The 25,703-nt window shown below is 34.4% G+C and overlaps 1 protein-coding gene across 1 annotated transcript in view; it reads right to left on the bottom strand.

The window, feature by feature from the left end:
* Positions 1-19,122, bottom strand: part of gabrg2 (gamma-aminobutyric acid type A receptor subunit gamma2) — a 39,874-nt gene extending 20,752 nt beyond the window's left edge. The window contains exons 1-5 of the mRNA XM_088932578.1: positions 18,487-19,122; positions 8,296-8,444; positions 4,528-4,595; positions 1,495-1,715; positions 970-1,052 (exon numbers count right to left, since the gene is read on the bottom strand). Of these exons, the coding sequence (XP_088788704.1) occupies positions 970-1,052; positions 1,495-1,715; positions 4,528-4,595; positions 8,296-8,444; positions 18,487-18,602 (637 nt within the window). The 5' untranslated portion in view covers positions 18,603-19,122. The remainder of the gene's footprint in view (positions 1-969; positions 1,053-1,494; positions 1,716-4,527; positions 4,596-8,295; positions 8,445-18,486) is intronic.
* Between the last annotated feature and the right edge of the window lie 6,581 nt (positions 19,123-25,703).

Below are 25,703 nucleotides of genomic sequence, written 5' to 3' on the forward strand. Positions count from 1 at the left end.
CAGTGTGACTGAAAGAACATTAGAAAGGTCTGCAAAGGCGAGGAGTCCATTCGGAGAGTGCAAAGAAAGATAAAACGTACTTGTGATATGAACAATATTTCAGCACATTTTATGGATTAGGAAAGGTTGTTGAATTTTTGCCACTCAAAAAGGGTTTTAAAGTCCTTTGCTTCTAAAAGGTGCTTTTTAATGAAAGAAAAATTATCTAAAGATAAGCACAAAGCAAAATATTACTAATAATGTGAATCCCTCACTCTTAACTCAACTCTTTTCTTACGCAAGTCTAATTGATTCTTTCCCTGTAGAGCCTGTAGACATGTCGTAATACAAGTTGGATTATTTTTCAAGATGCCAATTTTGTGACAGCTTTACCTTTCCCTGGGCTCTTTAGTCTGCTGCAACTTCATGCTTTCGGAATACATATACATATATTACATACAGGTACATACATTTAATTTAAAAATATGTCACTGTTTTCTTGTGACAACATTTGGAGGAACAATTTTCCAAATGACACAACAGCATTCTCTACATACTCTCACTTAAATGGCAACCTTAAAGTACACTGCAGTTAGTTCTCCAAAACATATCTATCATCAAAACAATACACCCTCTAATTTATTTGGTATTTACACTTACTTTAAACTTTCAGACTTTCCTTTCAGGAAGGAGTGTGCATTTTGTTTTCTCTGGAGCAGAAAGCTTTGGACACTGACACAGAAATCCATACATTAGCATTCCGCCACCACCTCCACTACCTTCCAGTGAGTCTTTCCTATCTCATTCTGTTAATTATAGGGCCAAGGAAAAGCCTGTTTCAGTTTTTCATTCAACTCCCATGGACAGGGGATACATTATTTCAAAGTATTTAATCCATCTGAATACCATTTGTGTTACAATGGAGAACCTCCTCTATTTACAGTGTATCAGAGCTGGATTTGAATATGTAATGAATATGGCAGAACTTACAGCTTGAAAACTCCAGGGGGCAGGAATGTTCATCCATGGGGAAGTTGTTCAGTTTTAGCTGGCACTCAGCATCAATAGTCAACCTACAGTTAGGAAATTTATAAGCAGGGGGCAGTTAAACCATAACCCATTTCAATGACTTTAAATTACATTTTAATCCTTTGTCTTGTCTATGCACTACTGTAATGAGGTACATTTTAAAAGCCAATCAATATTTCAATACAATCTTATCGTCTTCTCTCGGTAAAACTCCTGAGATTTGAATTTCAATTGCCAAAAAGGAAGATTAACTAAAGGTGGATGTAGTAAAAATATCTGTCTTAGATGCTGGGAAGTCCACTATGAAAAAGTAGCATGGGGATCCAAAACATTAAAAAAACAAAACATGACGATGTCTCTTAAAAATGCAAAATGCAACCTTTTGATAGACTCATATGTGCTTCATTTCGCCAATTGTACATTCCATGAAATGCCCCATAAGTGATCATACATAATCCTTTCAGTAAGTAAAAAACGATGGCTTGCCTTAGGGTGTACAGTATTCTCCCATCATTCCAAATCCTAAGCATGCGGTTTGGTGTTGTTATCCAGTGAGCATCGGCCTTCTTTGAGTTACGAAAGAAAGTGTCAGGTATCCAAATCTTGCCAACCATGTTACTGTTGAGTCGAAGGACTTTCATTGTGCTATTGAATTTCAGCCGTCTGTCATACCAGGTTTGAGCAAAAAATATATCAATTGTATACTCCTGTTAAAAAGAAAAAGAAGAAATCTAAACCAAATCATGCAACCAAAATATACCCAAAAAAGGTAAAGGGAGCCTATATGCCCAACTCGTACATAAATTTGATAAATACACCAAATATATCAAGGGCCAATCTTTGTTTTTTTATTTTAACTTGAATTTAAAATGGCCTTTTTTATATAGAAACAAGGATTGTCGAGAAACTAGAAGAGTTTGAATACTAACACACACACTCGGCATTTTCTAAAAAGCATAGCTTTGAGGGCCATGAACCTTTTGTCCTTGTCAAACAGACCTGGTGGAGTGAACCCATTCTGAGCTTTTAAACCACAGCAGTTAAAAGGTTTAAAATTAATTAATTTAAAACATTAAAATAAAAAAATAATTTAAATGAACAGGCCTCTTCATTGACCCTAAGCACTGTCTTAACCTTACAATTGCCTTGAAACCAGTGACAATCAGTGAAAACACATCAAAATAATCTCTAATATTTACTATGATAAAACTAATCAAAAAGCATTACTATCATTCAATATTTGCACATTAGCAATAAGAAAGAAGTTTGAACATATTGTATATATACTCTTTGAGTCTCCGTGCAGAAAAAATGCAATTAATTTGTATGCACGTAACAAATTAAATTTTTCAAGAGCTTAACCAAAACTGTTTTTTTAAACAAAAAATGGAAATAAAGCAGAGGGTCTCAAATGTAAGATTTATCAGTCAAACAGATTCAGTAAAAATAGATTCAAGTTTATTCCATTTTTAGAACTTGGTGCAGTACATTCATGATTTCATCTGCACCCTGTGGAGCCTCATTTGAAACCTAAAATCCATCTAAAATGAAGGAACAAAAGCCCACTTTTCTATCAATAGAGCATCTTTCTGCTGTGTGCCTTCAATGTTAAATACTGTATTTTAAATATTTTACTTGCATTGGAGAGACTATATAAATGCATTACAGTAAATTTAATACATGCACAGGACAAAAACAGACACTGCTTTGCTAACTACAGAGAAGCATTGTAAAAACATTTTTTCTTTATTAACTTTACTGTTTTAATTTTCTCCAGTCTGACAGCAGGGAAGAACAAATGAAATCAAATGAGAGACAATCAACGCTCCAGGAAACTGTGATTCATTTATCTAGATTAAACATATTTAAATTTCAAATGTCACAGCTGCATTGCATTCTTTACCAAAACTTGCTTAAAGGCTAGTATAAATAAACACAAAAGCTTCACAACAGACTAGACTACATTTATTTTGCTTCCTCAAACCTGCAAATAAGCATTGTTAAAGCAAAGAGCATACTGTATGAGCCTTGCTGGTATTTCCCAGTCTGAATTGTCCGTAAAAATAACAGTATTAGAAACAAAAGGTTTTTCATAGGGTACTGTAGATACAGTACATTAGATGATAGGGAATTGATTAATCAAAGTTCAATAGGTGCTTATTCATCTACACATTCATCTACAGTGGTTTTACTCTAGTACATTAATGTAGAATCCTTAACAATTGCTGAAAAATTCCTGGTAAGATCACCCAAAAATAAACTGTTATTTTTCTGTTCAGGAAGAGCAAGAACATAAGTATTAGCATAAGAATAAACACAAAGACAAAAAAGGAAAACCATACCACATTCTATGTTCCAAAAACTCAATTTTACAATAAAAGAGAGCATTCAAAAGACAGCATTGACTGACAGGATCTACAGTATAACTGTGTTTCTTTATTGTACTTCTTTGTATTTTTGTACTTGCATATGTTTGCAATGCTTGTTACTATAATTATTTCAAAGGCCAAACAGCTTAAAAGGCAAAACTTAGATCAAGGTAATTAACAGCAACAGGATTAATGTCATGGGTCTCTAACTTTGTAATGATAATAGTATACTTGGACTTAACTTAAGATTAACATTTACAGTATCTGAAGGGGAATGAAATGAATACACTGAAACACTGGAATAGGTTTTGTAACCCCATAGTCATACGAACAAAGCAATGAACTGGTCACCTGACACTACACTACTAATCTTTTCAGCTCTGCTCTGTTTTTTTTTTAACATGGGTTAAATCAAGTGTGTCCAGACTGTAAATAGAATTCTCACGAAGATCATTTCATAGAGTCCAACATATACTGAAGATCCACCTATCCATTCAACCATTACCAAAAGCCAATTATATCAGTAAGAGTCACGGCAACCCAAAGCCTATCCCGAAATGACTGTGTGCAATGTGGATAAACTATAGATATTTTATTAAAGACAACGCACAAACATTCTTCATAAAGAATAAACCTCTTTAACAAGGCATAGAATGTTAAACATCAATATTAAATGTTTGTATTCATTTTACTGTTCTAAGTAATTTTTAACTTTAAATATTGAGTACAGTATCTTCCAATAATAATATGGATCCAGTAAAACATACTGGTAACTTAACCTACCTTTAGAATTTCAGGTACATTTTTTATTTTTTATTTTCTAAATATAAATAATAGCATATATCTTTTATTATTATCTGTTTATTATTTGTATAACATATCTATTTATTAGTAATAATATAATAATATATAGAATAATATATTCATTTTCTAGTTGTGTTAATCGCAATCCAGACCACAGCTATAGTATTTTGTCCAGGAAATGGGCGCATACAGTATGGTTTGAAATACTACTGTATATTCTTGTGTGATATTCCGTTAAAACAATTACAATACAATTAATATCAAGCAAAAATATTCTAACTTTAGATAAAGCAAACAAAATGTGTTCATATATTATTAATGGTAATATTTGAAAGGCTTTACTTACCATATTAATAGCATTTACGGGACCAATGCTGTTTACAAACATGTCAGTATGGATTACAGTTGGCTTAACTGTAAAAAGAGTAGCACAATGTTATGTTACAGTATATTGTATGACAAACTTTCATATAAACATAAGAACTCAAGAAAGGTTACAAATGAGAAGGAGACCAGTTAGTTAAGCAATCTAAAGGCTATAGTACAGTCACCTGGACATTATAGGCATTCACCTGGACATATATAGGCAAAATATAAGACTGACTGAAATTATAACTACATACAGTCATGTGACAAAGAAAGCAAACCCTCTTTCAATTCAATGGTTTTACATATCAGGGCATTAATATCAATCATCTGGTCCTCACCAACTTCTATAATTAGACAAATCTAGCCTCAGATAATAGACAACACTTAACAGATTTCACTATGTCATTATTTATTCAACAAAAAGTAAGCCAAAATGCAGAAACCATGTAGGTAAAATTATTTACTGCTTCCATAAGAATTAAGAAGGTAATTCTCAGCATTCCAGATGCTGCTAATCAAATGCACTTGATTAGTTGATCATCAGGAAGTGTGACCACCTCTATAAAAGCAGAACTTTTAGCAGTTTGGTGGTCTGGAGAATTCAGGTGTGTGTTAACACCATGCCAAGGAGAAAAGACATCAGCAATGAACTCAGAGAAACAATTGTTGTTGCTCATCAATCTGGGAAGGGTTATAAGGCCATTTCCAAACAATTTGAAATCCATCATTCTAGAGTGAGAAGAATTATTTACAAATGGAGAACATTCAAGACAATTGCCAATCTTCCCAGGAGTGGGCATCCCAGCAAATTCACCCAAGGTCAGACTATATAATACTCAGAGAAATCGCAAAGAACCCAAGAGCTACATCTAGGGATCTACAGGCCTCGGTTAACACGTTAAATGTTAAAATTCATGACAGTACGATCAGAAAAAGACTGAACAAGTATGGCTTTCATGGAAGGGTAGCCAGGAGAAAGCCCCTTCTCTCCAAAAAGAACATGGCAGCACGACTTAGGTTTGCAAAGTTGCATCTGAAAAAACCACAAGATTTTTGGAACAATGTCCTTTAGATAGACAAGACCAAAGTGGAGATGTTTGGTCATTATGCACAACACCATGTTTGGCCAAACCAAACACAGCGTATCACCACAAACACCTCATACTAACTGTCAAGCACGGTGGTGGAGGGGTGATGATTTGGGCTTGTTTTGCAGGCACAGGACCTGGGCACCTTGCAGTCATCGAGTCGACCATGAACTCCTCTTTATACCAAAGTATTCTAGAGACAAACGTGAGGCCATCTGTCCGACAGCTACAGCTTGGCCGAAATTGGGTCACATAACAGGACAATGATCCAAAGCACACTGGCAAATCTACAACTGAATGGCTGAAAAAGAAAAGAATCAAGGTGTTGGAGTGGCCAAGTCAAAGTCCAGAACTCAACCCCATTGAGATGCTGTGGCGGGACCATATAAGAGCTGTGCATAAACGAATGCCCTCAAACATTAATGAACTGAAACAATGTTGTAAAGAAGAGTGGGCCAAAATTCCTCCAAAATGATGTGAGAGACTGACAAACTCATACAGAAAACTTTACTTCAAGTTATTGCTGCTAAAGGTGGTTCTACAAGCTACTGAATCATGGGGTGCCATAGCTTTTCACAAGACTTCTGTATGTTGGCTTATTTTTTGTTAAATAAATAATGACATAGTGGAATCTGTTATGTGTTGTTTGTCACTTGAGGTTAGATTTACCTAATTCTAGGACATGGTTAGGACCAGATGATTTTTTGTTATGTCCTGATATATTAAAACCATAGAATCAAAAGAGGATGTACAATACTTTCTTTTTCACACAACTGCACAGTATGTATTATTTAATCAACGCATCTTCCACATTTGTCATGGTTTGGCACTTTTTCTCCTTGTTTACAATGCTCTGTAAACTGAATGCTGTGGCTATATAAAATTATGGTTTGTTTTATAAGCAAAAATACAGGGAAATGAGAAAACAGAATTAATTTAGAGCTCAGCTGGAAAAGATACAGTATCTTAGCTTGAGTCTAATTAGTTCATCTGTTTTAAATTCAAGCAAAGCATGACTATAAGAACTGATCAGTTTTACAATGACATAGAACAGAGTGACCACTACACTCAGGGGTTTTGTTCCTGCTTGTTTAAGTCTGACTGGTATAAGGAATGTCATTGAAATGATGAAAATTCTCTGTCAGACAGACTGTGAGCTGTGTCATGTCAGCCATGCCACTATGAATTAGCATCACGATTCTGAGGAGGAATGTGGTTAAGGAAAAAAGATGTTGTTTTTTTTTATTGTCATGGAACAAGCCTAAGGGATTAGATTAACTGAATCAGAAAAGATGCCCTGATGGACACTTTAAAATTCAGTAAGTGCAGTTAAGTATTCACCAGTATTAAGAAATGTGTATAAATCATAGGACGGAGAAAAGCAGTGATTGGAGAAGTCATCAAATGTACTTTCTATGACATTTTCAAACTGCCACTCTCTAGCATCAGCTGGAGAAGTCACAGCATATGTGGCTCAACCTTCGATGTCGTGTATATTAAAGCTTTTCCTTTTAGTTTGCATTTTTTCTCATAACCTCATCTGCCTGCATCTTACAGCAACAGAAAGTGAAGTAGGGAATGACTGAAGCTTCCAGAGCTTTACATTTCACCGCCACCTGTCAATAATCTCTGACCGCAGGGTGGTTTCAGCCGTTTCAGTGGTGCATTTAAATCTAGATGAAGAACAGGAAGTAAGGCCTATTTCTTCTGCCCAAACCTATTCAGAAATTTAAGAATGTCTGTATTTTGTTTTCTAATAATAACATTTCACAGCGGTATGTAGTGGTATGCATTTGTTTTTCTTTTTTTTCCATTTCATTCAGCTCCAGTGATGCACATTACTGGAAAATGAGATAGATGATGCAATAAGGGAGGCAGCAATACACAGTGCAATTGAACAGAGTTTGACAGGAGAGCCATAAAACTGAATTAAAACAAAGAAGAAACAATTTAATAGCAGGGTTAAGGCCATTAAATCATTTTTTTTCTGGGTCAGTGTTTGCAAGCTTAATGTTATTGAAAAGGCTGCACCTCAGAAATATTTTACTTCATTTCATAGTAAAGACTACACACCACTAAATGATCTTGCAATATTATTTATTAAATGGAAAAAAAATACACTGGATGCCTAGAATTAGATGCCCCCGCAATAAGGCTCCACACTAGTCAATAAGGCTGCACTTAATTTGTATTTTCTATATAGCAGCCTTGGTACCTACATCCAGATTTACCGCAGACATCACTGTGTTTCCAGACTATGAATAAATAAGTACATGGGACAGCCTTGATCTTTATTTGTAAACTGCTGGAGAAAATGCTGTACCACAATGTACAGCAGAACATTTACTGCAAAATAATATTTTTTAATCAATCAAGTGGTGTAAATAACAACCAAGATAGACCTGACATAACATCTATATATACTGTGTACAGTATAACCCTGCACACATACTGTACATATGAGAATAAAAACAGACTTAACATTTAACTGAGCTTTCTAGTTAACCAATGTGTGGTATTGTTTGAAAATGCTACAAATAGAATGCATTAAGCTTCAATTTATTTAAGATATAACAAATGACGATGATGAAGGTGGTGATGGTGTTAACAGCAACAAGTAAATTCCAATAATAATGTAAGCAAAGATGGAAACACACCTCCTATATCTGGCCTCAGCTTGTTGTCGTATCCATCTAGCAAGCTGTTTAAAATGTGTGTGACATCACTTTCATATACTTTTGGAGTCAGCACCCAGGTTTTGTTGGACACTAAATCTTCATCTTCCTCATCTTCTTTTTGGAGAGATCTAAAAAAGAGATGTTTTAATAAAATAAAGAAGACCTAATGAGAAAAAAAGACACCTGAGTTTTTCAGGAATCAATTTCAAAATGACTCCATTACCTACAGAACATTTGATAAACCACAGTACATTTAGCCCCAGGTAAAAAACTGCAAATCTGCCTTCATATTGCTAGTACTACAGCAACACATACTGTACAAATAAACTTAATTTTTCAAAAAGTGACAAATATACAGTCTGTGGAACCAAGTTAAACTAACTGGAATTATGTCTTGGCCTAACCAAACTTTCAAATACATCTACAGGCAAGCACACATATAAAACATCTCTAACCATGCAAAGGAACAGGTAGAGATTTATTCCATTCTGAAAAGAAAAGAGAAACAACATTGTCTCTTTTCTTTTCCTTTCAGCATGGAATAAATCTTTATCTGTTCTTTTGGAGCCTACACATACTGACACAGTTACCTACTTGAACATCTCTAACGATGTATGGTTAGTATGTATTCTGTAACCTGAAAGGTTACACATACTGTAAGTACAGTAACTAGAGACACTTACAGTACACATTCCACCCATACTCACAGCTACTTAATTGAACCAATTACTAGTTTAAAATTATTGTGGGATTAAGGGATCGTGGCTCGTTAGGATCATACTGTAGTTGGTAGCTAAAGGCTTGTTCTGTGCTGTTTTTGGCTCTTTTCGATGGTGTACAGTATCTTTCTGTTTATGTGAAAGGTGTGTTCAGCAAAATAATCTAGAAAGGTTAATTAAAGGAAATGTTCATTAAAAAGTGTGTTTACAAGATTTTTAATGAACAGTTTTCAACTTTGTGTGATATTTAAGCACTTGTAAAGTATATATAGCAGCACCTGTATAACTGAGTAAACTGTTCCAAAATATAACCACACTGCATTATTTTTCAATTAAAGTAAATTAAAACAGACTCCATTTTTCTTAATACAATCATGAACAACATTGTAGCATGTGCTGCATAATGGATCTCAAACAATCAGAGTAGTAAGTAAAAAATATATTAACTCTATGTTGTGTACTGTCTTTATAATCAACATAAAGTAGCAATTCAATGCATAATCCATAAATATGACATTTACAATTTTTTTTGCATTTTCTTATTTTACAGTACAAAACATAGACAAGTCATTCAGTATTTATTTGAGCAACCCCAATTTAATAAATCAAAACTATACTTTTAATCATAAGTTCATCACTCTATTAATACAAGAATATACTGTATCTGACTTTTTCAGATTAGATGCTAATCATGAATTTGTATCTCAATGGGCCTAATGGGATCTTTGTCAAAGAGGTAGAGAATCCCAACTCAAAATGCAGCACAGTCCAGTTGTAGCATAAATTCACATTTAAGTACAGTTTTGGGCAATATGTTTTCTGTTAAACTTTGATAATTTTGGGGAGCCTACTGTTTTCAAGACATAACAAAATCTATAACTCCTTGGCACTAGAAATGACACACCTCCCAAAACAATTGCCTCTTTACGTTGTAAAGGATGGTGGCCATCTTGAGCAAGCATGAAAGTTAAACAGAACAGACTAATCAGTGAATACATTGCAATATATAATTGTACTACATTCACTAGAAATGCGTTCATTGCATAATATAATGAAATGCAGAGCCTAGTCATATTAGTATTATTAATTCAAAGAATACAATCACCAAATCGTATTTATTGTCTTCAGAAATGCAATGCATATGAAAAGAAATAGCATAAAGTAAAACAAATACAGCATATAATTAGTCAATTTGAGTCTGCAATGAAAAGCAACAGTCGGGTTTTCGACTGTACTGTAGGTACATACAGTATGTGGGTTTGAATCCCTGTTGCAACACTGCTGTTATACCCTTAAGCAAGGTATTTCACCCAGATATCTCCAGAAAAATCCCCAGTTGTATAACAGGTGAAAATATAAGTTGAAGGTTTTTTAATATGGAAAGCTAAGGCAAACTAGACATGAAAATGGTTTGTGAGTGCTTAGAGGTAGCATAATTATACCAGCTTTGTGAACATAAAGGGAGAATACTGCAGTATCAGAGAATACTGATTTTTTACTGATGTAATAATATATTTTATTGCATCAATAAGTGGCAAATATGGGTTGGATCAATTCAGCTAATGTACAATTTTCCTGGTAAATTACCAAGGGGGCTGTATTTTTTTAATAACTGCCCTTTAAACTGCAGTTTCAAAAAGATAGTTCCTACTAAACAGCAACAAAATGGAGGACTGTTACTGACAAATACAAAAAGCATATGATCTGAGCATATTCTAACACAAAGATAATGTTAATGGTGTATGATATGATTATTAATTAATAAAAACACTTCCAAATTCTGGAGGGTACAGAAAGAAGCTGTGTACTGTACATAACACACCAAGTTTTCAAATTTAGCTCTGCATAAGACAGCCAGTCAACAATATTATGTGGTTGCTGATGTTGTTTTGACATGTCAGGTTCAAGCAACCTAATAGAATACTTATTCACCTACAGTACATTCTGGAGAGAACATAAGTAGTGCTCTTAGGTCAAGGAACAGTACATTCTCATTGGTAGTTTATTTCTCTTATATAGTTTGAAAATCACTTTTTTCATTTAGCTATAGGTATTACCTGTTGTAACAGGTCAACAGCCAGTCAACAGACAAAAATGATTTTCAAATAAATTGAATCCTGATCACAGCATAATTTTTAATGAAGATAATCTGTAACTATTTTATTGTGTGCTCATAAATTCTAGTCTGTTCACACAACCTGCACAGCTTTCATGTTGCCATAATCAACTGAGCCTTTAGTGTGCCTAAAATAAAGCACTAATAGTAGAACCAGAGACATTTCTAGTCCTTACCTTGTGATTTGAGACTTTTCTGTTGGAATATTCATTCTTACAGTATGAAACGAATACAGATTAGAGCACATAGATTATGTATCATCAAATAAAAAGTCACAAATATTTCCCAATGATAGTTGCAGAAGGTAATCATTCTCTTTACGATATCATATTATGCATATATAGCTAACTATAGGAAGTAATGACAGCATATGCAAATATACTTTCTTATGAAGTATTTCATATGAAAGTTTTCCTTCAAATCCTTATATTTGTTGTCATAAGGAAATATGCATCACATCAATGTCATGTAAATACTGAGAAAGTTGTTTAGGTAAATCAGTGGTGTTGAAAATGAAGCAACACTATCTGAAATATCACATGTCAAGAACAATGAACCATCTTCACCTGCTCTGACATAATTGCTAATATAATGTACTGCAAATGTGCATACCAGAATATCCTCCCACATAAAGACTGTTTAGTAATACAAATCATTGCATGGATAGAATGTAATCCTAACCACATAAAATGCACTTATTTAAAACTATTTTGAAATTCAAAGATAAACAAAGGGGACATATTGATCTATGTATAAATATTAAAACACCTTCCCTAAATGTCTGTATTTTTAAAACTCCATTGTATCAATATTTAAGCCTTCTGCTTCAGAATCAATTCTTAGTGCTTGGGATTCAATCTGCACTGCAGAAGAGGTTGTTTTAAACGGAGGCAATTCTATGAATATGACAAAACTATTTTTCCATTGCAATTAGCAAGATTCTTTCCTTTCTTTTGTGCTTCAGGTTGATAGACAGATACTGGATATTTTTTTTCCAATTTTCTTTTCTCCATTGTAGCCTTGATTTTCAAATGCAAGCAAATGTCTTTCTCCAACCTGCACACCAATGTGTAAAAAGCACAGCGCAAGAATAAAATATATAGAAATATTTTTTAAAGCCATTTACAATTAGCCTTTGAGAAGGAATGTTTGAGGAGTATGACCATAAGCCAGAGATGAGTCACCCTTGTGAGAACTGCTCTCTTGGATCATTATAGTATGTTAAGATCCAGTGTGTTGTCTTCAGTACTTTAGTCAGTTCCTACCAGTTGAGGACATGGTAAAGTATGCATGTTCCATTGAATATTTTTTTTAATTATAAAGTGAAGACATGCATGTGCTGTATGCACTAGTTTACTTAATAAATCCACCCAACCAGCAATTCACTTAGTTGCTAAGTTTGGATTCCATAAGAAAACCCAAAAGGGCTCAGACAAATAAGATCTAGACTAATTCCCAGGATGAGCTGCAAGACCTGTAAGGACAGGTAAAAGGAACTAATTTAATTAACTCTATAAGAAAGCAAAGGTCAGGGAAGACCTACAGTAATTAAGTATTTAAAAATAGACAAGATCAAAGTAAACTAAAACAGGTATCTGGAGGTCATTTTAGGACACAGAACTAGGGGGAAATAACTGAAGTCAAGCAGAATTTAACAGAAAGAGGCTGCACACTTTATTAATTAAGTGCCACTGTAATGCTTCATTTTAGTTACTACAAAAATGTGAAGCACCAAGAAATGTTCTAATATCTTATCTTAGAATCCTTTTTTTGTAGACTGTCAATTGTCCATAGGTCACAGTCATGAATTCAAGCAGGAACGGCACATAACAAAAGTAAAAAACAGCAATGGAACAATAAATAAGAGACTCTTTTGTTTAGTATACAGTACATAATAAAATCGATACACTTCATGCAACTCTTTAATTATTCCTTATTTACCTTCCTCATGGATATTTAAAACATTATAAATGGAGTATGATTTGTCCGTTGTGTTAGAGATATAGTATAGATACTGTAGGTCATAAATTACAATTTTTTTATATTATTTGATTGGAGGACAAATGCGGTAACTTCATACCACATCACACTTCATTTGTTAAGTATGTTACAAAAACAAAAACTTCAGTGGTTACTTGGTCAGAATTATTCTTCAACACCAGTTAAACTGTTGTTATTTTCAGGGTTAATTTTGCGAAACTAAATCTTTTGAGTTACAGCAAGATTTGAAAACCGACTTACACACTGGCTCTGAGCTTCACATGTGTCTTAATAGGTACATAGTTGCTCTATGTTTTCCAGCACCTGAAATTAAAACTGCTTTAATCATTTGAGATTTAAATAGACTGTGATGTAATCAATATGTTTCGTGATGATGACATTTTAGACCAAAGCCACATTTTTCTTTTTCTTTGATGTTGGTATTTATGATCAATAAGACCTTAATGACTTTGTATTTTTCTGTATTCTGCATGTTATTCATGGATCTAAATCCATTCTTTTAGTATTGATAATTTCATTCTAGCCAGATATTACAAAATTTAAGCAATACGAAGCAGGACATCCTCAATTGAAAAACAAATATTGTAAAAAACACAATAGATCAAGTAGCTCTGTTAAGGTGGGAGTATGACTGAAAGAAAAATGTTAAGAAAAACGTTCACTCGGAAATTAAATTAAATCTGTTGCTTGACTAATTAGTTGGTAGATGTGGATGAAAACATCATCTGACACAGGTTAATGTTTCATTGAAGAGGTGGCTATGTTTCTCAGCAATAAATGGGCTTATCAACCTCATGACCACTGATCATGATAGAAAACAGACTTAAGCAGACTGCTTTAACTTAAATATGTGTAAATATTATGCAAGGATTAATCTTTCCTGCAATATTTCCTTAAGGCTTTCTCATGTATTTGCAGAGCCAAACATGAAATTTCAGAATAATAAATAAAGAAGAAACCAGGCCACAGAGGCTAAAACAAAGGATTATTTTTTTTAAAAGAAGAAAAGCAAATATAATAATGTATGAATTTTATAAATGAATTAACAATTGGAGCAATTACTATGCATGCCCCACATATCAAAATGAAAGTAGAAGGACATTAAATTCATATGAAAAGGAACAATCCAGACTGATTTTACGGGGGCCATAAGAGAGGAATTAAAAAAAAAGTTAAATTAAACGTTTTCATATGAAAGTGTAAAAGCCTTTATACTTTTGAATCACAATGCCCTGAGGATCCAACTCTAGGGTTTTTACTTGGACTTTCTAATCCATTCCATTATGAGATTTACTGGTGTTATCAGTGGATAATTGAGTCAACTTCATAGTAAAGGAGTTCGTTATGCAGTTGACTCAATTATAGTTGACCAGAATGTTTTTGGAACATTTGGTATTTGTCTCCTAAACTGTAATTCAGTGAGTAAGTTTGGTGTTGTGGTTACTACTACTGCCTTAGAGCTGCAGGGTGCTGGGTTTAAGTCTGGCCTTAGTCACCTGTCTGTCTACAACTAGTGTGTTCTCCCTGTGTTTGAATGAATTTTCTCCTTGTACTTCAATTTATTCAGACCTTCACAATATTTTATTTATAGCTTTAAACTGTCCTTCCCCGAGAAGGATTTCCATTAGGGAAGGAGCTAGACACTCCCAACCACATCACTCTAGACTGTCACAGATGGGTGTATCTGTCACAAATTGCTAATACTCTACGTCAGAATCAGCCAGGGCCTGCACAAGTCCTCGAAATCAAGGCTTTACTATGATTTTCCAATTAATGGGTAGGAGATGTGAGTACACATGCATATAAAAGGGTAAAAAAAAGTTCTGAAATCACCTTTCAAGTCCTGTGGCTCAAGTAATACTGATATTCGACTGAGAAGAGAAAAGCTTGGAGTACTTTAGTTCATGTGCATAAAAACTTGTTTTGATGTATTAATTGTCCTTGCTAAGGGATCTGTGCCATTCTCATTATATTGTCCCTCAGACATAACACCCACAGGTAAGACCCCAGACAGCATTTAGATTCTCATGATGAACCTCGGTCCTGCTGGCAAGTCACTTGGATATCATATCATTGAAAATGCAATTCCAAAATTAGAAAGCATATGTTTTCTCTGGGAACTAATGCCTCCTATAGTCTTTCACATGAAGCTATGGCCTTCAGCCCATTCTGAAATATGCCCAACCTCTGCAATATAATAATAAAAAAACTATTTTAAAGCTGATTTACTCTGATGGCATTCTTCTACAGTTTATTAACTAATTTCTACACCTCAGGATTTGATGATTTTTATGCTTACCCATGCCCATATTTGCATTTTTATCCTTTGTTGCATAATATGATTACAAAATACCACACCAAAACACCACAATGCTATTTGTAAATTCAGTACAGTTACACCTTTGCATTTCAGAAATTATTAAACTAAAGAAAACTTTAAATTAAAGGAAACTTTTCCATAATAATAATTCAATTCTACCAATCTTTTGTCCTTAAGCTGCTAATTCCTGTTAATAACCCATCCTGAAACTGCAGGGTGCAAGGTGAGACTGCACCATAGATGGGACCATAGACCAGTCTATATCTATCAGTCTATATGGGGGCAACATGCAAGCTCCAGACAGAAGGTACCCTTGGTGAACTGATCCAAGTGCTGTAAGGAGAATGCACTACCCACCTCACTGCCATCACAAAATAAAAGTCCAAAACAGAAACATATATACAACATATTTATAAGAATACAGTAAATAAAGTCCTACAAATTACAAATAATTCATATTAAAATTATGTAAATGTACTCTTGAAACTACTGTTGCATTCCATAACACCCTTGTCTGAGTTTTGAGCACACGAGTCTGTGGAAACATACCAGACTCAATCTAACAACATCGCTGTGAAAATGTAATAAATACATTTTTTTGTTAGTTGGGTAGTACTGTATAATGTCAAAAAATAGTGAGTTAATACTACTTTAGAAGAAGGATTAAATCTATACATAGTATCCAAGAATTAGAAAAAAAAACATAACTAAATTAAAGCATAACTAGGATGTTGATATTTGTTCACAAACCTCCTCAACAACTGACAAAGCTTATACAGTATAAGTATACAGCTTCCTGACTCCTAAATTTGAGTTACCACAGGTAAAATTCAAGAAATACTGTAATATGCACAGTCTTGGCCTAAGGTTGCACAAAAGTATTGTGAAGTGATCATTGATATGACAGAAGAGAAGAAATGCTTTTTGAATTTAGGTGATTCATTTTAGAAGAAAATTCTTAACACTGCAAAAATCAAATTACTACAATACAGACATTTATTAAAATGTTACTGAAAACTGAACAGCAGAGACAATGTTCTATATTGTAAATATCTGTGGTATAAATAATTTTCTAAAAGCTATTCTAAGATTTTATACTTTTTATCGAGAAATGTTCTAAGCTAAAATGTATCTTCTACCTATCTTCTCAAGACAGGCAACCAGTCCAATTGAATGTCAAAGGCTTCTTGTCAGTAAGAGAACTTACATACAGTAAGTTCTTACATACTGTACAGTAAGACACACCTGAAGAAGGCTCCACAACCGAAACGTTGTGTTTTCTTCTCTTTTTAGCATGTAATAAACCTATTACTTGTTCCTTTACATACAGTACTATTTTCAAAACATATATACATGTAGTGCTTCTATTGATAATACTGAAAATACTGATACTCAGTTTGAACAGATCCATATCTTAGAAAAAAAGGTTCCACTTTTTAATGAAGCCTCAGATGCCAGTTCTAATTTTTTGGAGCTAAAAATAAGTGCGTGATTCATTGTATCACAAGTACAGCTAATCTGAATCTCATACAATTAGACCCAGCGGTTGTAAAAATCAACATTAGCAAATCTAAAGAGGAAAACGAAGGCAAAATCTCACATCATGTAAGAGTCAAAGATTTCAGAGTTACCTGGATAGTTTATAAATGTTCTGCCATTATTTTTCCATGTTAATTATTAAACTGAAAGCCTGCTTTTTAAATATACGTGTCCGTGTGTTTATGAGGCGCACATTCAAAAATCGTATAGATCTACAGGATTCTTCAAAGAACTGGAATACTTATATATTGACATTTAGGTTATTGCGTGACGGGTGGTAATCTTCCATTTATAACAATTTTTATGCTGCGAAAGATACTATCAATTCCTGCTACCACTTTTCATCTAGGCCAAGCTTTTCCGTATGGCCGCGTTTTACACTACGTTAAGCTGAATAAAACAAAAAAAAATGATCCATCACCATTTTATCTTTATGCATAAGGCAATAGAAAGCATAAACGGAAAATTATGGGATAAATTCATTTTCTACTCTACTATTTTTGTTAAAGGTGCAGGTTTGGTTATATTTCATGTTGTGAAACTAATACTTCCTACAGCCAAACTTTAATTGGCATATCTGAAATGATGTATCAAACATAATAATAATAATAATAATAATAATAATAATAATAATAATAATGGTGAATAGAATACACTCCCATCCAAAAACAATTGATTATTGCAAACATTTTACCGTTAAAAAATATTCACATTAATAAATTATTAATCTGTTTACATTGATGTGAAACCCATAATCGATAGCCATACTGTAACTTAGATGCTTCTCGCTTGAAATGGTCAAGTGGTGACACACAGCAGCGGCATTTCATTGAAGTTTCACAGGAAGTGCACATTCGCCAATTCATTTGGAAACAAAGCTGACGTTAAGCCTACTGTATCAATGTAAAAAACAGCTTTGTTTCAGAAAAGCCGTGTGCTATTCCTGAGAAAAAGAAAATCTTAGTACTCATATTTTCATCTCTTATCTACATATTTGTCTGCCAACTTAGATAAATGCCCTTTGCACTAGTGATTTTGATCAAATTCACATATAAGTAAGACAAAGAAATTATAATAATCAGTCACTAACAGAAGAAATGAGTGTCAAATGAGCCTTCATTTCATATCAATATTAGGCTGTATAATCGAAAAATATATATCGGTATAACGCCTGGATGGAAATACACATCTGTAAATAAACCCTATTCTATTGTTTCCGAATACATTTTTACTACAGTGGCTCTATATCACAATGAATTCAGCATCGTGACGACTTGATTTTACAAAAATGTAGCTTTTCATACTGAAATTATCACAGTTCACATAGCGACACATCTGCAGTCTTAAGAAAGCTCAAGAACGATCCAAGACAAAAAAACAATTACCATAAAATACACGTACATTCTTCACCTTCTTTTAAAATAAGTCACAGACTGAACAATATTTAATAACACGTTTATGTATTTTTTACTTACCTGGAAGGAAGATTGGCGATTAGAAAAACCCATATAATTATCTTCAGAGAGTAGACAGGCTTCGTCACCGCAGTCGAATATTTATATGTTAAATTTGGAGGAGCCATGATCACCATCTTCTTTTTTCCTCTCTTTATTGCAGATGGACGAGTCCCTTTATTTACTGTCTACCTTCTCTCTGATACATTACACACATAGCAGGTTGCATTAGCATTCGGGTTTGAAAATGAGATCTGCAGCGGTGCTGCGGAAGCAGTCAGACCTGATCAAATCAAAGCAAGCTTCCCAGATCTTAAGAAATAATTGCAAAAAAAAATTACATAAATGCAACAGCCCAGGAAAACCTTAAAATCCAGCAGCTAGCAAATATATTGGAGCTTCTGACTGAATGCAGATTAACTCTGGGGTCAAAGAGGAATTGATGCACGTTGCTGCAGCATAGATCAACACATGCGTGGTTTCATCGCGGAGCGAAAAAAAATAAACCTTACTTCGCTTCTCTTTTTAATGCACGAATGGTGCTCAGTTGCAAGGTTTTAAACAGAAAATGCTAAAAATGCACAGAGGCGGTTCTGTTAAGCTATTGTTCCATGTTTTGCAGAGCGCTTGGTGCTCAATATACTGTAGATAGAAGCAGCACGAACCCAGCCGGGGAAGTACTGATTTGGCGATGAGAAAGCGTGACAAATCACAGCGGTCTATGTAATGTATAGGCTCTACAGGATATGAGATGTATGAAATGGAAGAAAACGTTTTTAAAGTGCAAATTAATCGATGAGCAAATAGTTCTGTATATATACACAAATTGTTAAATGTGATGATGGAATTATTCTCTCGATTTTTATACAAATGTACTTATACTACATAAATTCGAAATCTGATCAGATGCTTTTAAATGTTTCATTCTGCGCGCGTTAATAATACAATATTTTATATGTTTTGAGACAGACCATTAACTTATTTGATTGCGTTCCGTTATTTTGCATTTTCTCCACTTGTATCTCCTTCCTGATGTACTGTACGCGACATTATTATCGCAACCCCCAAAGTAAGCTAATAGTTAAAGACCATTTCCGCTTTACGATTATAAAGATACCATATTGCAAGTCGATGTTATGCAATGTTTGAATATAATAACACACAACTGGATTCCGCTAAAATGTGCTCTCACAGTTCACTGATGCGTTACTGCATTTGATGGGATGCAAAGTTATTAACATCTGATACATTCCGTGTGACAAGGTGTGCGAATCCCCTGTGACGCACGGAATAGCATTCTTCTACTGTACATCTTTACCTTCAAGAGAAGTCGCATTTCATACAGTTACGTACTGTAGTTCATAGCTGTGTAGTAAAAACCATGTACAACAAGCCTGTTGTTTATTTGTCCTCTTTCTCAGGAATCAGAGTTCCTTCTTTTTTTCCATTTGTTTTAGAGTTATACAGTACATTTGCCTGTTCTTTTATAGACAGGACTTTCAGAACCATAGACAGCTCCTCTGGTCTACAATAATAAATCACTTAAACTAGAAATCAGTTATCACTCGGCCAGACTGTAATGAAGTCTCTAGGTCACATCTTGTTTTTCTTGGTCATAAAATGTGTCCCATCATTATCCCAACATTTCAGTTAGAATAACTAATCTGCTAAAAAACAACGTCTTTCATGAACTGCTAAGATTTGTCAGAATGAGATGCCTGTGTTGGGGATAAGGATGGTGGTGGAGTGTATAGCAAGGTCATAGTAGGAAAACAGGAAATGGGCAATATACTGTGTTTATTAAATGTAGCACATGAACTATATCTCCAATTATTGATGTCACAATTAATGTTTGTGTAAAACTTGGTTTAGAGAATACGAAATGCAAATTATTTGTTTCCATCTGAGGTTATGTATTCCAAAAGTGCCATAATTCCCTTACTGTTAATCCCCAAAATTGTACCTTAGAGAGGATAGAGAGAATAAAAAAATGAAGCAGATTCTAGTACAATTGTCATTTATGCCTTGAAAAAGAATTTTTGAAAAAGAATTGAAAATGCACTTGCACAATAGATACAGTATGAAAATGTCTATTGTGTCAGCCAATCTGCTATTATTTATGCATTTCTATGTTTACAGCATTCAGAACAATATTCTGCAGTAAATATGGGTAAAAGGGGAAAAATAAATGCAAATAGCAAGTGCAGGCAATAATAAAATGACATTAAACCCACAATAAAGGTAAGCACAATAACGATGATACAGAAAGTGCAATCAAAATGTTGCACAAAAACAAAAAAATCAAATCCAAAAAACTAGGAAGCAAACAGTACATAGATACTAGAGATGAACAGCAGCAATGTAAAAACACATTGGCATGGTAATAAGTGCAACAGGCAATTGTTATTATCCAACTGAGAATTAAAGATATACTTTATAGTGCATACAGTATTAGAGTTATTGAGATTAAAGAAAAAGTAGTTGAGAGCTGATGGGTGTGGCAAAAAACTTGTGGGAGTTGAGAAGTTACTGTGAGGAGTTCAGAGACTAAAGAATTTCGAATTCCAGGGGCAGTTTAATTCCACCAGTGAGGAGTAAAGGAGAAGAATGAATTAATAAACAGAGGGGGAGTATTCAGTAGGTTTAGTGGCAGAAGGAGAGAAACAGGCAGGGAAAGAATGTATAGCTTATTAATTGTTATAAATTAATATGTAATTTGTAATGTGATTAACTATAAAATGTAATAAATGGCAACAGAATCACAGCATATAAACCTGGTGACATAAAATCAAGATTAATGTTATAAATGCTGGATCATTCTAACAGCCCTGACTTCTGAAGACACATACTGAGAAGATCAGTGATGTTTTGTAGTAGGATATATGACAACCACATGCAGGGATGCAGCTAGTACATCATGACCTCATGCTGTACCTGTATATATCAGGTTCTGGACAGGGTGCAGTGAAATGTGATTCCATTCATCTTGGAATCACAAACCTATTTGTTGTAGGAAGTCCAGGATTACTGTATGGTAGTGATCTGTCTGGTTGCCCCCTCAAATATTCAGCAGAGCACAGTTCAGGGACATACAGTACACAGTAGCAGTCTCACAAAAAAGTCAGTCCTTGTACAGCACGCAGACAGAACTAGGAAATGGAAATGCCTCGGTGTTGCAGAAGGAATGAAGGAGATGAGGTTACTGAATACTGTCAATGTAGATCCTGCCAGTGAGATTGTCCTTAATCACCATCAAAAGAGCTATAGATACACTTGCTAGAGATACCTGCCCACACCATAAAATAAAGATCACCCCCAACATCTGACTGACCAATACACCTGTTATTGGAAGAGGTGTTAGTGGGGCCAGCAGGGGGCGCTCACCCTGCAGTCTGTGTGGGTCCTAATACCCCAGTATAGTGACAGGGACACTATACTGTAAACAGGCACCGTCCTTCGGATGAGCCGTAAAACTGAGGTCCTGACTCTCTGTGGTCACTAAAAATTCCAGGGCGTTTCTCGAAAAGAGTAGGGGTATAACCTTCAATTTCCCATTGGCCCTTACCAATCTTGGCCTAATAATAATCCCCATCTATGAACTGGCTTCATTACTCTGTTCTCCTCCCCATTAATAGCTGATGTGTGGTGAGAGTTCTGGTGCACTATGGCTGCCGTCGCATCATCCAGGTGGATTCTGCACATTGGTGGTGGTGGAGGGGAGTCCCCATTACCTGTAAAGCGCTTTGAGTGGAGTGTCCAGAAAAGCGTTATATAAGTGTAAGCAATTATTATTATTATTATTATTATTATTATTATTATTATTGTTATTATTATTGGCTTCACATACAGTAGAGTTGTTGACTGAAGCCAATAATGATGTTCAGTGCAGTTGGAGGATTACCCCTGAGGGGTCAGAGAGCCTGTTTGTTATTTCCTTTAATATGAGTCTTATAATTGTCACACACATGAGCTTTGCCAATTTTCCTCACTTTGGCCAATGCTTACAGTAAATAACCTGAACCCATCTGATAGTGCCATTCAACTAACTTTCTGTTCTGTGCTTCGTGGAAGTAAGTGTTGCCATCTTACTGTATAAAACATGTATGGAACAAAAATGTTAACACCTGCATCACTGATTTTATATAACTAGAAAATAAAATATTTTAAGATGTCTTACTGTATATGTTTTCAATACATTCTTCCATTATCAGAAAATTCCTTATACCTGTAAAGAGTAGTGGCTACCCCAAGCCTATCCTAGAAACACAGGGGCTCAAGATACTAGACTTTAAAAAATATGTTAGCCTGTTGCAGGGCACACACACATAAGCACACATAAACAATTTAGAGACACATGTTAACCTTGCCAACATGTTTTCATGAAGTGGATGGAAACTGGAGCATTTGGAGAAAACCCCAACATACAAATACCACACAAGGTGCTAAATCCAGTCTCTGGGCAACACTGCTATTCACAACGAACCAATGGCAGTTTTAATTTAGAATTAAAATATACATTTCCAGCAATAAGTGGTTTCTTTTGGATCTTCCCTTTGGGACTGAAATGCATTATGCAGTTGAATAAATAGGTTTCATAAATAAGAAATATATTTTATGGCAATGTACAGTAGACCACAGATGTCAAAAATAAATTAACATACTGTAGTTATGGATATAGTTATGCTTCAAAAGAATGAGTAGGAAAGCTTTTGAGAAGATAATAATAGTTCAGCCCAATTATATTAAAGCTGAGCAGCCATCGGCCCTGATATACAGTACTAGTCATAATATACAGATATCACTTTCATACAGAGATACTAATCTAAAACATACTGATGCTGTGATTAAACAGAATAATTCAGCAAATAGGTGCTGCATGCTATGTATTTCATGTGCCAAAAATTTTAAGTGCTGTGAGAGAGTGAGACTTAATCCAGAAACAAAGAAACAATAGAAATGAGAGAGAAAATTGCTTTCCATTCAGATATTTAACTAATATTACTATACATTTTCATTTCTTTGTCATATGCTTCCACATTGTTTTTTTCTATGCTTGGTATACTACAGAATTGTTTTTTAAAGTCTCATTAGCATACAAACTTCTTTTTAAAATGCTTCTGTGGACTTAGTGGAGCACAGATTGGCATTGTTGCATCTATGTTATTGATGGACCATGTTCAATTTGTAAGTTTCAGAAAATATAGTCCATTTAAATGTTAAGTTAATTAAAATGTATACTTATCTATCTGAAGTCAGTTATAACTTGGCAGTTATTGTAAGGAGGCAATTTAAAAAATGTCATATGTGTAACGAGATATGTTATGTGCTAAAATGAGATGCAATACCCACAAGGGCACTCTGTTCTCACAAATTCAAAGTCTCATACACATTCTCCTCATTTTTTAATTTGTACACAAAAACTGTGTATCCCCACATAAGAATAGCCTCCCTGTCACCTCCCACACCCCATATGCTCAATTTTCTTCAGATCTCTCTACACATACAGTATCTGATACAAGGAAATCATTCATATGGTATTTTCCAAGAGTTGCATTTTAAAGGTAGCACAGTATGAGAATAGGATTGCTATACTCAATTCTTTATTCTCGTGTTCTCTTCAATATGCAGCAGATTTTTTGTATTTATTACCCTGCCTATCCCCAGGTCTTTTATTAGTCTAAAACTTCGATCTGTGTCACATGTATTCATTTTACACATATACAGTAGCAAGCAGGGTGACCTTTGAATTTAAGTGCTTGTTGTTGTCCAGTATGCAGGTTAAGTATGGTACTGTATTTCTTATACTAAAAGGAACATTTTTCTTGGGAGCAAATTTCCAGAGTTAGACAGAAGTGACATTATTTATCGCCATCCTTTCCAGGATCCTACTGAACAGTTTATTCACACACATTCACACATACACATACACAACTGCATTATATTGTGCAGGTTCTGATTAATGCAGTTGTAAAACCGAATTGCTAAATTGATGTTTTCTGTATTCAGAGGTCCTTCAATACAACAATATTTTACTGTACTCTCAATCTTTAATTACAAGCACACGTCTTCTTCTCCAGGATGGAAACAATATAACGGGGGTTCAATAGTGAGAGTACATGCCAGGCCATTCCTATACTTGGAAACTTTTAAATATATCAGCTTTTAGTGTTCTACTTCACATTGCTTTGCATTACAGATCATATATGTTTCTTATTCATTAAAAAAACTATCGTTTTCTCTAAAGCGTCAAATTCTTGGAATACACAAGTCAATTCATCTTGCTTGGAGGTTTGTTTGCAATGGCAGTTTAATAAGCACTGGAGTTGCACTACAAGAATGTTAAGTCATTTTCAACCACACAGATACCATATATGAGGTAGGAAATAAGTGTCTAATAAAAAAGATAAAGGTATACTATTTTACACTTTCTTTTTTTAAAATTTGGTAACCTGCAAAGCATATTGAACTGAAAAAAAAAACACACACCAAAGTGTACATTTGAAAAAAACAGACATTTTAAGTAAATGAAGGGTTTAGAGTGGCTGCAGACTTATTGACTGACTTTTAGGTAAACCTTAGTACTAATCTTATTGAATGTGCTCTTTCTTAATGAGTTCCCAGAGTTGTCACGTGGGAGGTGGGACCTATTCTGCTTCTGCCCATCAAGAGCACATCATTTACCTAATCCCTTGAACAAAATTTATCCTCCTCAATGAAGAAATGTTTCTGAAAAAGCAACTTTTTTAAAAGTAAATTCTCAATGTTCAGTAGTAAATCAGCGCCTAAACAATCTGAAGGTTTATTGTTAAAAATCTATAAAGAAAGACAATATTTGGGACAAATTCCAAGTTAAAGCACATGGTCTGTGCAGATTACTTCTGCTCCTGTGTTTATTAAGTGTTGTCGGGAGATTAATGAGATTTTTTTTTCCCATTCAGTTCAGTATTGCATAAGTGCTATGGCACTCGGAGTCCCCAAGTGCAGATTAAAATGATAAACAAAGAGCATTGGAACACATTGTTTTGATTGCTTGAAGGATATTGCAAGAGATTGGTTCTAACGTCGGTACCAATCTGGTAAAATACCTTCATACAGTAGCTGTGTGGTCTTTGTATCACGGATCACCTTAAAGGTAAAGGAAATATCACATGGCTATTAACTGTCACAGCATCATTACATGAGTAATAGATATGTATTTATTGTCTTACATTGCTGTTTTATGATTGTATTTATTATGA

This window comes from Atractosteus spatula, chromosome 14 (assembly GCF_055471065.1).
Source record: "Atractosteus spatula isolate fAtrSpa1 chromosome 14, fAtrSpa1.hap1, whole genome shotgun sequence".
In the NCBI taxonomy this organism is placed as follows: Eukaryota; Metazoa; Chordata; class Actinopteri; order Semionotiformes; family Lepisosteidae; genus Atractosteus; species Atractosteus spatula.